The sequence below is a fragment of the Copadichromis virginalis genome, linkage group LG16 (genome assembly GCF_057382275.1).
Source record: "Copadichromis virginalis isolate Kocher_CV1m ecotype Utaka linkage group LG16, C_Virginalis_male_GT1.1, whole genome shotgun sequence".
Classification (NCBI taxonomy): Eukaryota; Metazoa; Chordata; class Actinopteri; order Cichliformes; family Cichlidae; genus Copadichromis; species Copadichromis virginalis.
Window position 1 is genome coordinate 10464714 of NC_140633.1, and position 11386 is coordinate 10476099.

Here is an 11386-nt window from a genome sequence, read left to right on the forward strand (position 1 = left end):
ACTTTTGATGCCTTTAGTACATTTCGAACTTTTGGGCGTCATCGCCTGAAATAACAGAACAATAAAGAGAAAATTTAAAAATATATATGTTGTTAAAATTATTGTTATTCTTTAAACTTGTAGCAGGGCATAAAAGTCAGAAGTTATGGAAAGCAATGAAATAGTTGTTTGTTGGTTTTAAATCACTTTAGCGTATTATAGCGTAATATATTGTTTCGATTAAAATTAATTATCGCCAAATCGCCTTTTTTTAGTACATCAGCAAAAATAAAATGTTTTATTTTTTGTAAATACTATTTTGGTGTGATACGTTCGACGATTAAGAGCAGCATTTGAACGCCTCTCGTGACTGCGGGCGGTAACTGCCCTGCGTTCAGCTCAGCCCTCTCAGAGCTGCAGAGCTAGTGCAGTCTGTAGTACCACTAGGTACGGCAGCGTCCTACCTCTGTCAACACGGCGGCCTTTTCGAGTGCAAAACCCAAAACAGGCAGATTTTAGGAAACCAACACTACCACACAGCCATGGCGGCTGAAACCGACAAGGTAGAGCCCGCGGACAGCGAACAAGATGAGGAAGAAGACGTGTACGAAGTGGAAAAGATCATTGACATGCGGGTGGAAGAGGTAAAAATAGCTAAGTGCTACGTAGCCGCCTGGCTAGCTTTGCAAACATGGCTGGCATTTCTTTCAGTCCACTTTCACGAGGCATAGCCCACCAACAACGGTGGAAAGACCCTTTGTGTTAGCAGAATCGCGTTTCTGCGGTTCATTTACATGCACAAAATTGCTTGTGTGTTACTTTGTTACATGGGTTTTCTGGTTTTAGTCGTGGGTCGCTGTTCCTCCATACATAGCATCTTTTCCAAGCACAACTTGTCCCATGATGTCCGCTCGGCTCTCCCCTGCTGAGGCCAAGGACGGACCCGTTGCAGGCTTTCACATATTTTCATCGTATTTTGCTAGCTGCAGGGCTACATCGGCTAAATCCCCGAATAATGCAGGACTCGCAGCGTGTGAGAAGATTGGTGGGATTTGCTGTTTGTTAACACTGAATTTACTTATACCAGGTAATAATGGGTGAGCCCTGTGACCGCTGCATTTCTAACTGTATAAAGTAGCGGACAAACATGCTTTAGACCCGTGCACAAACACAGATGACCCCAGCAGCTAACATTAGCTACATTTGCTATCTTTCTTGCTTTTTACCTTTTCTTTTTAAGATTGCCGTGAAGCACATGTAATGTCCGTGGCATTAACTTTGGGTGGGGGGGGGGGGGGGTTCCTTTGAGTATCAGGTCTCGTTACAAAGGTTAAATTGCACTCTTTTTAAAGACAGCTATAAATGAATTTGGTTGAATAGCACCAAAAGAAGGGAGAAATCAATATTCATAGTAGAGCAGCGAGACAGTACAGGCTTGATTACTGACCAGTAGAGCTGGGCGATATGAGATTTTTTCATATCACGATATGTTTTTTTCATTTCAGGCAATAACGATATCTATCACGATATAAGCCAAATAACTATATTTGTAAGATTTAAATGTGCCGTTGCTCACAAGTAAAATGTGAAATAATCAGCAGCTTGTTTTTATTTAAATATTTATTTCCCATAATAAGTTCAACAGGGTAGATGTACTTAAGGAACATGAGACTTTTTCAGATAAATAAAGGCAAATATTGCAAACTACACAAAAGGCAGCCGCTAAAGCGTTTAAGTTTCAAAACAGAACAAACGAAACAGACTAAATTGTCAATTCCACTTAGAAACAAAATATTAATTCTAAAAATAAATCTTAGTTTGTTTTACAGAAGAACAGACAAAACTGACTAACTTTTGTCAATATCAAATAAACTGAGAACTAAAAGGAAATTCTCAATCTCTCCTTGTTGTATAGCTTAGCTTTTCAAACAGTTTTAACAGTTACTTTAGTCTGACAAAAGCCGAATGACGAATTAGCGCTTCCAGTCAGAGACTGAGGCTACGTCCACACGTACACGGGTATTTTTGAAAACGGAGATTTTCCGTTTTCGTTTTAAAAAATAATCCCGTCCACTAGAGCAGGGCGATATGGCCAAAAATATTTATCACGATATATATTTGAAAATTTGCGATAACGATATAACCGACGATATAATTGATGCGAGACAAAATACAACTCCACAACATTACTAGCGCAAAAAGACAACCTTCCATTTATATTCACTTAAACAAGAAGCTGGTTTTTATGTACATTAAAGCTTTATAAAAATGTAACAGTACAAATGCAAATTGCTTGCTGAAAGTTTAACCAAAAGGCATTTCCACTAGAAATGGGCTGACATATCCTGAGCATAACCATGTATAATATCCACTGAAGTTAAAAAGAGGTGCTTTGCAACATTAAACTGCAGTGCGCAGTACGTATTTTTCGGACCATAAGGTGCACGGGATTATAAGGCACATTAAGCGAAACAAAGCAGTCAGATAAATCAAACTTTATTAAACTCATTCTTCTTGCTTCCTCCACTTCTGTACCATTGATTCATTAATGTTGAATTCTCTGGCAGCTGCTCTATTCCCATGTTGTTGCAGTATATTAATGACTAACCTCGTATTGTGGATGGATTATCTCAGTTGTTCTCCTGACTGAAGTTTGGTCCGTTTACAGCATCCTGCCATGCGATTGCATTTGTCTCTAACCATGAAGAACCTTCACGTTAACTTTTATAAGTGGAAAAGTGTTAGTGTTCGTCCTCCAGCTTCACTGTTTATGTTATGCTAACATAGCTGTGTCGCTAGCGATCACGTAGCACATCATTATATACCAGCTAGCCCAACTTCAGTAACCCTACAAACGTCACTGCTGTTTAGTTTCCTGTCTTCATTTATGTTGCAAGTGATAGCAGAGGTGTACGTTTGATTTTTTTCAGAAATCTCTCAGTCAGAACATGCTATATCATGCTTAGGTAACTAGCGAAACTAGCGAGCTAACTTCCGCTAGCTTCCTGCTAACTTCTAACTCCGTTAAATGTAATAACTTTTGTTTTCATGGATGCCTGGAAGTTAAACTTTATAGTTACACCTCGTAAAGCAGCAATACTGATCGTTTTATTAAAGATGAAAGAATTTAGACAGTTTTTAACTCTAAGTGATGCTGCAGTGTTGTTTGACCTGAAGCATACGGAGTTTAGGACCCAGATTACTCCCAGATTTAAGAGCATCTTAGTCCGACAAATACGACAATAACAACGGCCGCTTGCATGTTCTGCAAAAAAATGTGCTTTGTTGTGTATCTGACGGACAAACACCAAACCAGTTCCACATCACGGAAGTTGCACCATTTTTACAAACCAATTCTGGATCATCTGTTTCACTCAACAATCGGCCATGTGCGTATGAAAACAAAGGCACTGCGCATGCGCGTTTTACTCCCATTCTATCGCGATATTTCATTTTCCTATCGTTGCCTAACATTATACCGGTATTACCGTGAACGGTATAATATGGCCCAGCCCTACCGTCCACACATAAAGGCAGAAATGAAGGAAAACGCTGCTATGAACATGCCAAAGCAGCAGGTGGCGCTAGATTCCTAACCGTGCAGAAATGTTGGCCAATCAGAAGTCTAGAAGCCTCGGTGGGAAAAAGTAAACAAAGCTGGGGCATAGAAGCAGAACAGAGTCGTATGTGTGGAGGGACAGTAACTGTGTGTATATATGTAAGCATTTAAACACTGCAGAGAGTAGAATTAACAGTAACAGTATTGTAGAAATTCATTTCACCGAAACAATAACGTGGCGCACAGTGTGACGCATGCACCAGTTTATTGTATTTCCAGACTTGCTTTCGGCACAATTTACAGTGCACGCTACTCTGTTTTTTTGTCAGACTTGAAATAGCCGAAATACCTTCACACTACGGAACTTCTATGGCTCTTCCGTTCGACAATCTCTCCGGCGTTGGAACCGTCATCCGTTTTCTCTTCGGTCACGCTCGGTTGATTTTTCTAGTCGGCGCACTCATTTCCTCCATTACGCGCTGGCTCCATTACCCGCTGGCTGCTTCCCAAACAAACACACGTGCGGCTTGGCACTTGTGCTGTACGTAACAAGTCACGCGACGTGACGCTGCGGCTGTGATTGGTTCGGCTCTGCGCTACTTAATTTAGATTGGCTGACCTTTTTTTTTTTTTTTTTTTTTTTTAAGAGGACGAGAGCGGCGAGGTCTATCGCGATAGCTTAATTTCTCTATCGAGTAAAAGTTATATCGCGATACATATCGTTATCGTTCTATCGCCCAGCTCTACTGACCAGTTGAGCTCGTGAATCAAATTCTGTGATGTGCACATTGATTGTTGAGGTAGAATGGGAGGTAATACTATCTCTACTAAGATATTTTCAACACCTTGCTTTTTACACTTTTTGCCGTTGGTCTTTGTGAACTCTGGAGTCTCTCTGGGCTGTACCACCTGCGAAGTAAACACATGCACAGGAAGTTAAGCTGTGGTCCTTCTGAGCAGTGCGGAGTGCCCAGTGGGAGCTTCTGCACCTTTTAGATGCTTTAACTTCATATGTGTACAGTCTGATGCAGCGCTGTCAACATCTCCCTGGAAAGATTGAAAATATTCACACTCTCCTCTGCTTTTTACAGGATTTTGCATCTCTCTTGCTCACGTTCAGTCACTCTTAATACACAAAAGTCAGCTGTGAAACTAACAGTTTTTTACAACTCTTACACTTTTTGTTTTGCACACTTTCTTTCAGCAAGTTCTCACTGCAACTTTAAATGTTTTGCCTGTGTCTCCTCAGTAAACCTTTTGATATTAGAACTTTAAAGACAGACAGCATCATTCAAAATACCATAATTAACACTAACTAACTAACAGGGCCTGTCAGCCGTGTTTGCTTGTCTCAGCTGTCATGTGGAAGTCTTCTGTTTTCTATAGATCCTGTTGGCTCGTGATCTCACTGTCAGGTCAGGTCAGTGGGGCAGGTCATGCTAAGCGCTACATCTTCGCTTTCTTGTTCTCAGGGTGAAGTGCTGTACAGAGTTCGCTGGAAGAACTACTGCTCTGACGATGACACATGGGAACCAGAGGCCCATTTGGAAGACTGTCGCGAAGTCCTCTTGGCTTTTAAGAAGTCACAGGCTGAAGCTAAGGCCAAGAAAGAGGCAGAAACCAAGAAATGTGTGGTAAGTCTGATCTTTCAAGCAATGAGGCATGGGCATTATTTACAGGGGAATGAGGCATTGTAACCACCGCCAACACATCAAGCAGCAAATAAAAGTTTTTGCACGCCCCTACTATGTGGGACTTGGTTGGTCTTGGTGCACAGATGTAGCTTTACGCATGTTGAACCCAAAGTTACGCTCTTGGGTTTAGGTATAGTGTTTATGAAGCGCCATAAACGCTATACCTAAAGTTATCGATCTGTCTTCTGTGTCCGGGCCGGGTGAGGTTTCCCGTGTTGGTATAGTTATTCTTTTAAATGTCGCAAGAAAACATCTTTGTTTCTAAGCCAGAAGCAAACTGCCTGTAACTTTGGCTTTAAAGCCTTTTTAATATAAGTAATCTGATCTTTCCTTTCTTGATTATAGAACTAATGCACAACAGATGAACTTAAAACAAATTTTGTCTGTTATTAAGATTATTATCGATGTTATTTTCCCACCTGTCTGGACATCGTTTTGAAAATGAAGGGGCAAAATGTTGTTGGCAGTATTATTGACCTCTAATTACTTATGACAAACTATTATAGAGCCTTAAGTCAGAAGGTCAAAAAGTAATATCTATTACCAAAATGTGATATTTCCCCTCCCGTTCTCTCTTTAGAAACCTCTGCCTCCAAAGAGTGACGTGTTTGATGCTGACTCGGAAAGTGACAGCGACAAAGACCGACCAACGGAGGCACCTGTCAAGAAGAAAAAGAAGAAGAAAGTCCGGGAAGAGGAGGAGGAGGAGGAAGAATCGCATCTTAAGGAAAAAAGGAAAAAGAAGAAGGACAAGCGGAAAGAAGAGTTTAGGCCCCTACCGGCACCAGAAACCGATGAGGAAGAAGGCAGAGCCCCAACCCCAAGCTCTCCACCCAAGGAGAGAAAGACTGAATCAAAAAAACGTGTGGTTGAATCGGAAGAGGATGACCCTGTTCCCTCCAAGAAACACAGGAAGGAAAGAGGAAAAGAGGGAGGGAAGCATAAAAAAGAAAAGGGCGACGATGGGAGGAAAAAGAAGGGGAAGAAAGAGAGGAAGATCGAAACCTCTGAAGACGAGGCCGCTGCTCCGCTGGAAGATGACGTGAGCGAAGGCCCGTCAGAGTCCCAAATGGACGATTCCGCATCAACTGAGACTTTAACAAAATCGGTGGAAAAAGCCAGTTTGGACGACAAGTCCAGACAAAAAAAGGGGAAGTGGGAAGTAAAGCTGCAGGGTATAAAGGACCTTATCCACGACAAAAAGAACAAAAAGACAGATTCTGCTCAGAAAGAAAGCAGCCTCCAAAAACTGAAGAGTCATAGCTCTAAAGCAAAAGAGGATACTGCGCTACAATCAGACTCCAGTGACAACTCCACCCTACATAAGAAAGCAAAGAGCAAAGGGCAGGAGAGCGCGTCTGCACCACCCAAAGTCCCATCTACATCGTCCTCGTCGTCCTCGTCCTCTGTTACAACTGTTGGTGTCACCAAGAGTAAGGAGGAGGAAGTTACCAAGGACGAGATATTGGGACAGAAGGACACCACAGGTTCAACTAACCTTTTCGAAAAGTTCCTGTTAAACTGCGAGGCCAAGGATCGCGCCCCCCGCAGGAATCAACCCACCACAGAGAAGAGCAGCAGCAAACCCACAAAGGTGTATACTTTATTTCTATTTTAACTTTGTCATCCAGTATTTCATAAATGGAACCAAAAAACACAACGTGATCTTTCAGATGATGTTCTTTGCTATTTTAAACAGGATATGCAGCTCAGAGGTTTTCCTCTAAAAAAGAAATGCAGCGTGTTAACAGTTTGTTGTTGTTGTGTTTTGTCCCAACACTTAGGTATTGGGAAAAATTGAGAAGATTCCCAAAACAACCAAAGAGTCTCCTGTTCAGAAACAAGAGCCGGAGAAGACGGAGAGGCCCAAGCAATCAGATGGTATGCATGAAACTTGAACTTGAATCAGATTAACACAATGTGGCTTCAGACCAATCCCGCTGGGCATAAAGGACCTTATCCATGACAGGAAAAAATACTAGTTGCTATACAGGCTCCAAAAATTGACCTTAAAGGGCCAAGGAGGTTACTGCCCTACAATAAAACTCTAATAACAGCTCTGTCTTCCAGAGGCCTGTGAGGGTTTAACCCAAATAGATGGTTAATTTTTATACCAGGGTATAAAATACCACCATATACCAATCAGTCAGTTCTCCAGAAAACGGTGTCACCATTCCTGCGAGATCGCTGAGACCCCAGTGCACGGATAGTAATCATAGTCTAAAACTTTGTAAGAGCACCTAAAGCGTTTGTCTTTCTGGAATAAAAACTGTAATCTGTCAGATTCTCCCACAGCTGTGATACTCTGTTAAGTTACAAAGTCAGCATTTTTGCTAGCTTTTTTTTTCTCCTGCCTTCAAATAAGCTAAACTTTATCAATATAGTAGCTCCAGTCTTTTCAGGTCTTTGTGACCAAAGCACCTTCAAACAGCGCTTTTAACACTAAACTGCTCCCTTCAAACACACCTCTTATTTATCTACAGCAGCTGTGTTGCTTTCAGTCTCTATTCTGTGTCTCACCTCTTGATATTTTCTAATATTATGTTTTTATCCTTCCTTTGTAAAACCAGCCGCTCTGCTATCAGCAGGCTAATTCGATGCTTGTCATTGGTCCTGTGGTGCCAGCAGCTTCACTTTTATGTGAACATGCTTATAGCCATATTGGGAATCCCCATCGAGTTGATAAGCATCTTCGAGTGAATTCTTAGTGGGATTGCTGATCTTTCTGTTAGTGAAGCCAGATGAGGAAAATAGATCCTGAATATGTTAAACTTGCTTCATAGTACATGCCCCAGATGAGAGCAGATCACAGAAATGTAAACCTAGAGCTCTAATAGACTATGGTGTGTGAAAACAAAGTCTACATGTCTTTGCATCTTTAACCCCTTCCTGCCCGAGTGTTTTATGCCAGGGTGTAGTTTGCCTTTTAATGAACACAAAGAACTGTGCTGTATAAATGGTTATCATAGAAAAAGGGTTTAAATTAGCAGCATTTTGTTATTAAAAAGTATCATCCAGCACCTCCTTGTATTGTAAAAAGATTTAAAGTAAATGTAACAGATTGCTGCATGTCAGGAGCATAACGTGCAGCATTAGAAACGTCTTTTCTTTAAAATCAGATGTGTTGGTCAAATATTTGATCTGTCAAACAATCAAAAGTTATTATTTTATTTATTATTGTGTATTTTATATAGTTCGTCTGCTGACCAGCTCTAATTCAGAAGACAAAATGTGTCAGGAATGTGTGTCGCAGTGATTGACAGGAATCTCAGGACTTGGTGACGATCAGAGTAATCACAAATAGCTTAAAAATAGCTATGTTTAGCTCATTCATTATTAGTATTTTTAATTAAACGTGACAGACTGTAGTTCTTTGTTAGCAAACTTGCATAAAACCAGGAACTGCAACAAGAGCATTTGAGTGTGTGTACACAAACGCGCACACTCTCCATGTTTGCACGTTTTTATTCTTTAAATTGACATGTATGGGCTTCCCTGAGATTTCAAACCTTTTTTTCTTCTATTCCAACATATGGCCAGGTTTATAAGTGAGTATTAGGTCTACTCCTAATAGGAACAATAAAAGAACAAGCTGTTTTTTTTTGATGTCTTAGATTTTTATGACACGTTGTTCAAAAAGTATTTTTATCTTGTCTGCCACCCTCAATGTCAGTTTCGCGACCAGTTCAGAGTTATGGCTTCAGCCTGGACACCGAGGAGCGGGAAGAGGAATCTGTGGCGAAATCGAAGCCTGGAGATGATACCCGGGAGCGTAGGGATAAGACAGATGAACCACAGCGGCAAAGCTGGGAGCGGAGAACCCCTTCTGATGACAGGAGAAAGAAAAGGGAGGACAGTGAGCCTAGACTCTTTATGGCATGTGATGATACCCAGGACCCACCAGAGGGCACTGACAAATCTGGTATGTTTCTGATTGGCTAAACAAATGCCTCCAAATATGACATTCACACTTCACTTGTCAAATGCATTGATTTTAGATTTATTTTCTGAGTGAAATCCCAGTTGATGATCTCTGCATTGTGTGTTTTACAGACAAGGGCCAGGCCACTTTGAGTCTAGGAATGGACCTTAATCTGGACTGGATGACTCTGGATGATTTCCAGAAACATCTTAACGGAGAGGACGAGATCTTGTCAGGTCCACCTTTGTCACCAAGTGAGTGTTTCCTGATGACTATCTTGGTATTTAGAAGACTTTTGCTTTTAGTTGCAACAAGCCATGAGAAAACCACAACTTGTTTACCATCCAAATTATTCGTTCTGAGTGCAGTTTACCAAAAACATGGAGAAAAACGGTTTTATGTCCGTGACTGTAATAAAAAGAATTCTGTGTCCACAGTAGGTCACATCATTTTTAAGGAGGATCTATGAGATTTGAATAAATAGGCATTTAAAAGAAGGAAAAATTAAATGAGCGTGAGATCTTTAAATGTCCACTTTCTCTAAACTTCATTTGTTCCTCACCTGTTTTTGCCAGATGAGTTGCGAGATGCTGTAAAAAGTGGAGATTACATGGCTGTAAAACTGGCACTTAATTCCAAAGAGGACTACAATCTGGACCAAGAGGTATGTTCTAATAAACATTACCCAGCTGTCTGTTTTATTTCCTCGCTAGTTTCTGCCCTACTTCAATATATTTTTGATTTTTATATATCTCAAGACTCTGAGCACTCAAATCTAAGACACAAACACATTTTAAAGAATTCCACAGCTTGCACCTTGGTTGGCCCCAAGAGTGAGTGTGTGCGTGTGTGTTTTGAAGGGATTGCATTGTTATTAAAAATATATATGAATTCAGTTGGTGACTATGGTCTATCACGCTATGTCTGTCACATATGACACTTATAGACATTAATATTTTCCCCTATAGTTCCCCCAGTTACAAATGCATAATTAGCATTGCATCAGAATTACATTTGGTTTTACGAAAGAAGAACCATTGTTTTAAATAAATGGAAAATGGAAAACATTAGGCATAACCATCGTTAAAAGCATATTTGACACTTTAAACAGTGTTTAACATATAAACTAATATTAGCTGCTTTGAGCAGTCTTTACCCTTCTTACAAAAATATCAAAAAGATGTTTATTATGACATAAAACTGCTACTTATAAACTAACAATTTTCCCTGTCTGTTACAATAATGAGTTTGTATCCGATATTTCAAATGTTTTAGTAAATCAGCAGTAAAAGAAAATATTGTTGAGAAAACGTGAAAAAAATAGCTTATCCCAACGCGTCTGAAGCATCCTAATGAGACAACTATACGTCGCTTTTAGATGGAAGAACAATTTTGTTTTTCGTGTTGTGCTCCAAGTACTCTTTTCTTCAAGATGCGCATCCAAAGACTTTACTTTTTACTGTCCACCAATGATCCAACTCCTTGAGATGTTTTCTTGAACTCCAAGCACCTTCTGCAACAAAGCCAGGTAAGGATGTGGTCTCAAAAGCTGTTAAACATAAATATGACTTGTTAGAAATGCTAGTGTAATACTATAAAGTATAATATAAAAGTTTTCTTATATAGCAGAGCCTACACTGTTGTAATTAGTAGGGTTTTAAAGCTGAATTATACTTGTGTAGCTTTGAGTTACAGAGCCATGTTATGTACTTTCAGACTGAACTACAGTATTACAGTAGAAAGAATATGGCAGAGGTGGATGTGATTAAATTAACTCTTATTCCTGGGTATTTTCAGCAAGTTCAGGAGCATTTTTATTTAATTTACCATCTTAATTCAAGGCTCAGTAGGACAGAGAGCCATTATAAGTGTATATAAATTATTGTTATTGTTAATGAAGTTGTATTTTATGTGGTTAAAATCTCGATGCATGCAATCCTATCTACCACCACCCTGCACTATTTTGAATTCTAAAATGGATCTTTAAATTTGTGCTAACTTAGACCTAACAGTCATTAATTGCTATGTAAATTGTAATGTGTGCACCTTAGAGACTGTGATATCATTTTACATTGCAGTGAACAAGCCAGTGATTGAAGACACTGAAGACATGAAGCGCTTGGACAAGATGAACTCTTTGAATCAGGTACATAATGTATGCTTTCAGAATATGTATCATCGTCATTACCATAACACAATATGCACAGCATGCACCTGTAGCCACCGTTTATT

General features: G+C 40.0%; 1 protein-coding gene across 3 annotated transcripts in view; it reads left to right on the forward strand.

Moving 5' to 3' along the window:
* Positions 1–293: 293 nt before the first annotated feature.
* Positions 294–11386, forward strand: part of mphosph8 (M-phase phosphoprotein 8) — a 29542-nt gene continuing 18449 nt past the window's right edge. Inside the window, exons 1-7 of one of the 3 annotated variants that reach the window (XM_085435255.1) lie at positions 294–623; positions 5011–5172; positions 5813–6826; positions 7017–7113; positions 8906–9154; positions 9286–9408; positions 9730–9818. In XM_085435255.1, the coding sequence (XP_085291381.1) occupies positions 522–623; positions 5011–5172; positions 5813–6826; positions 7017–7113; positions 8906–9154; positions 9286–9408; positions 9730–9818 (1836 nt within the window). In that variant the 5' untranslated portion in view covers positions 294–521. Of the gene's footprint in view, positions 624–5010; positions 5173–5812; positions 6827–7016; positions 7114–8905; positions 9155–9285; positions 9409–9729; positions 9819–9840; positions 11301–11386 lie in introns of those variants that run through there. The other 2 variants (XM_085435257.1, XM_085435256.1) reach the window with 2 other exon arrangements.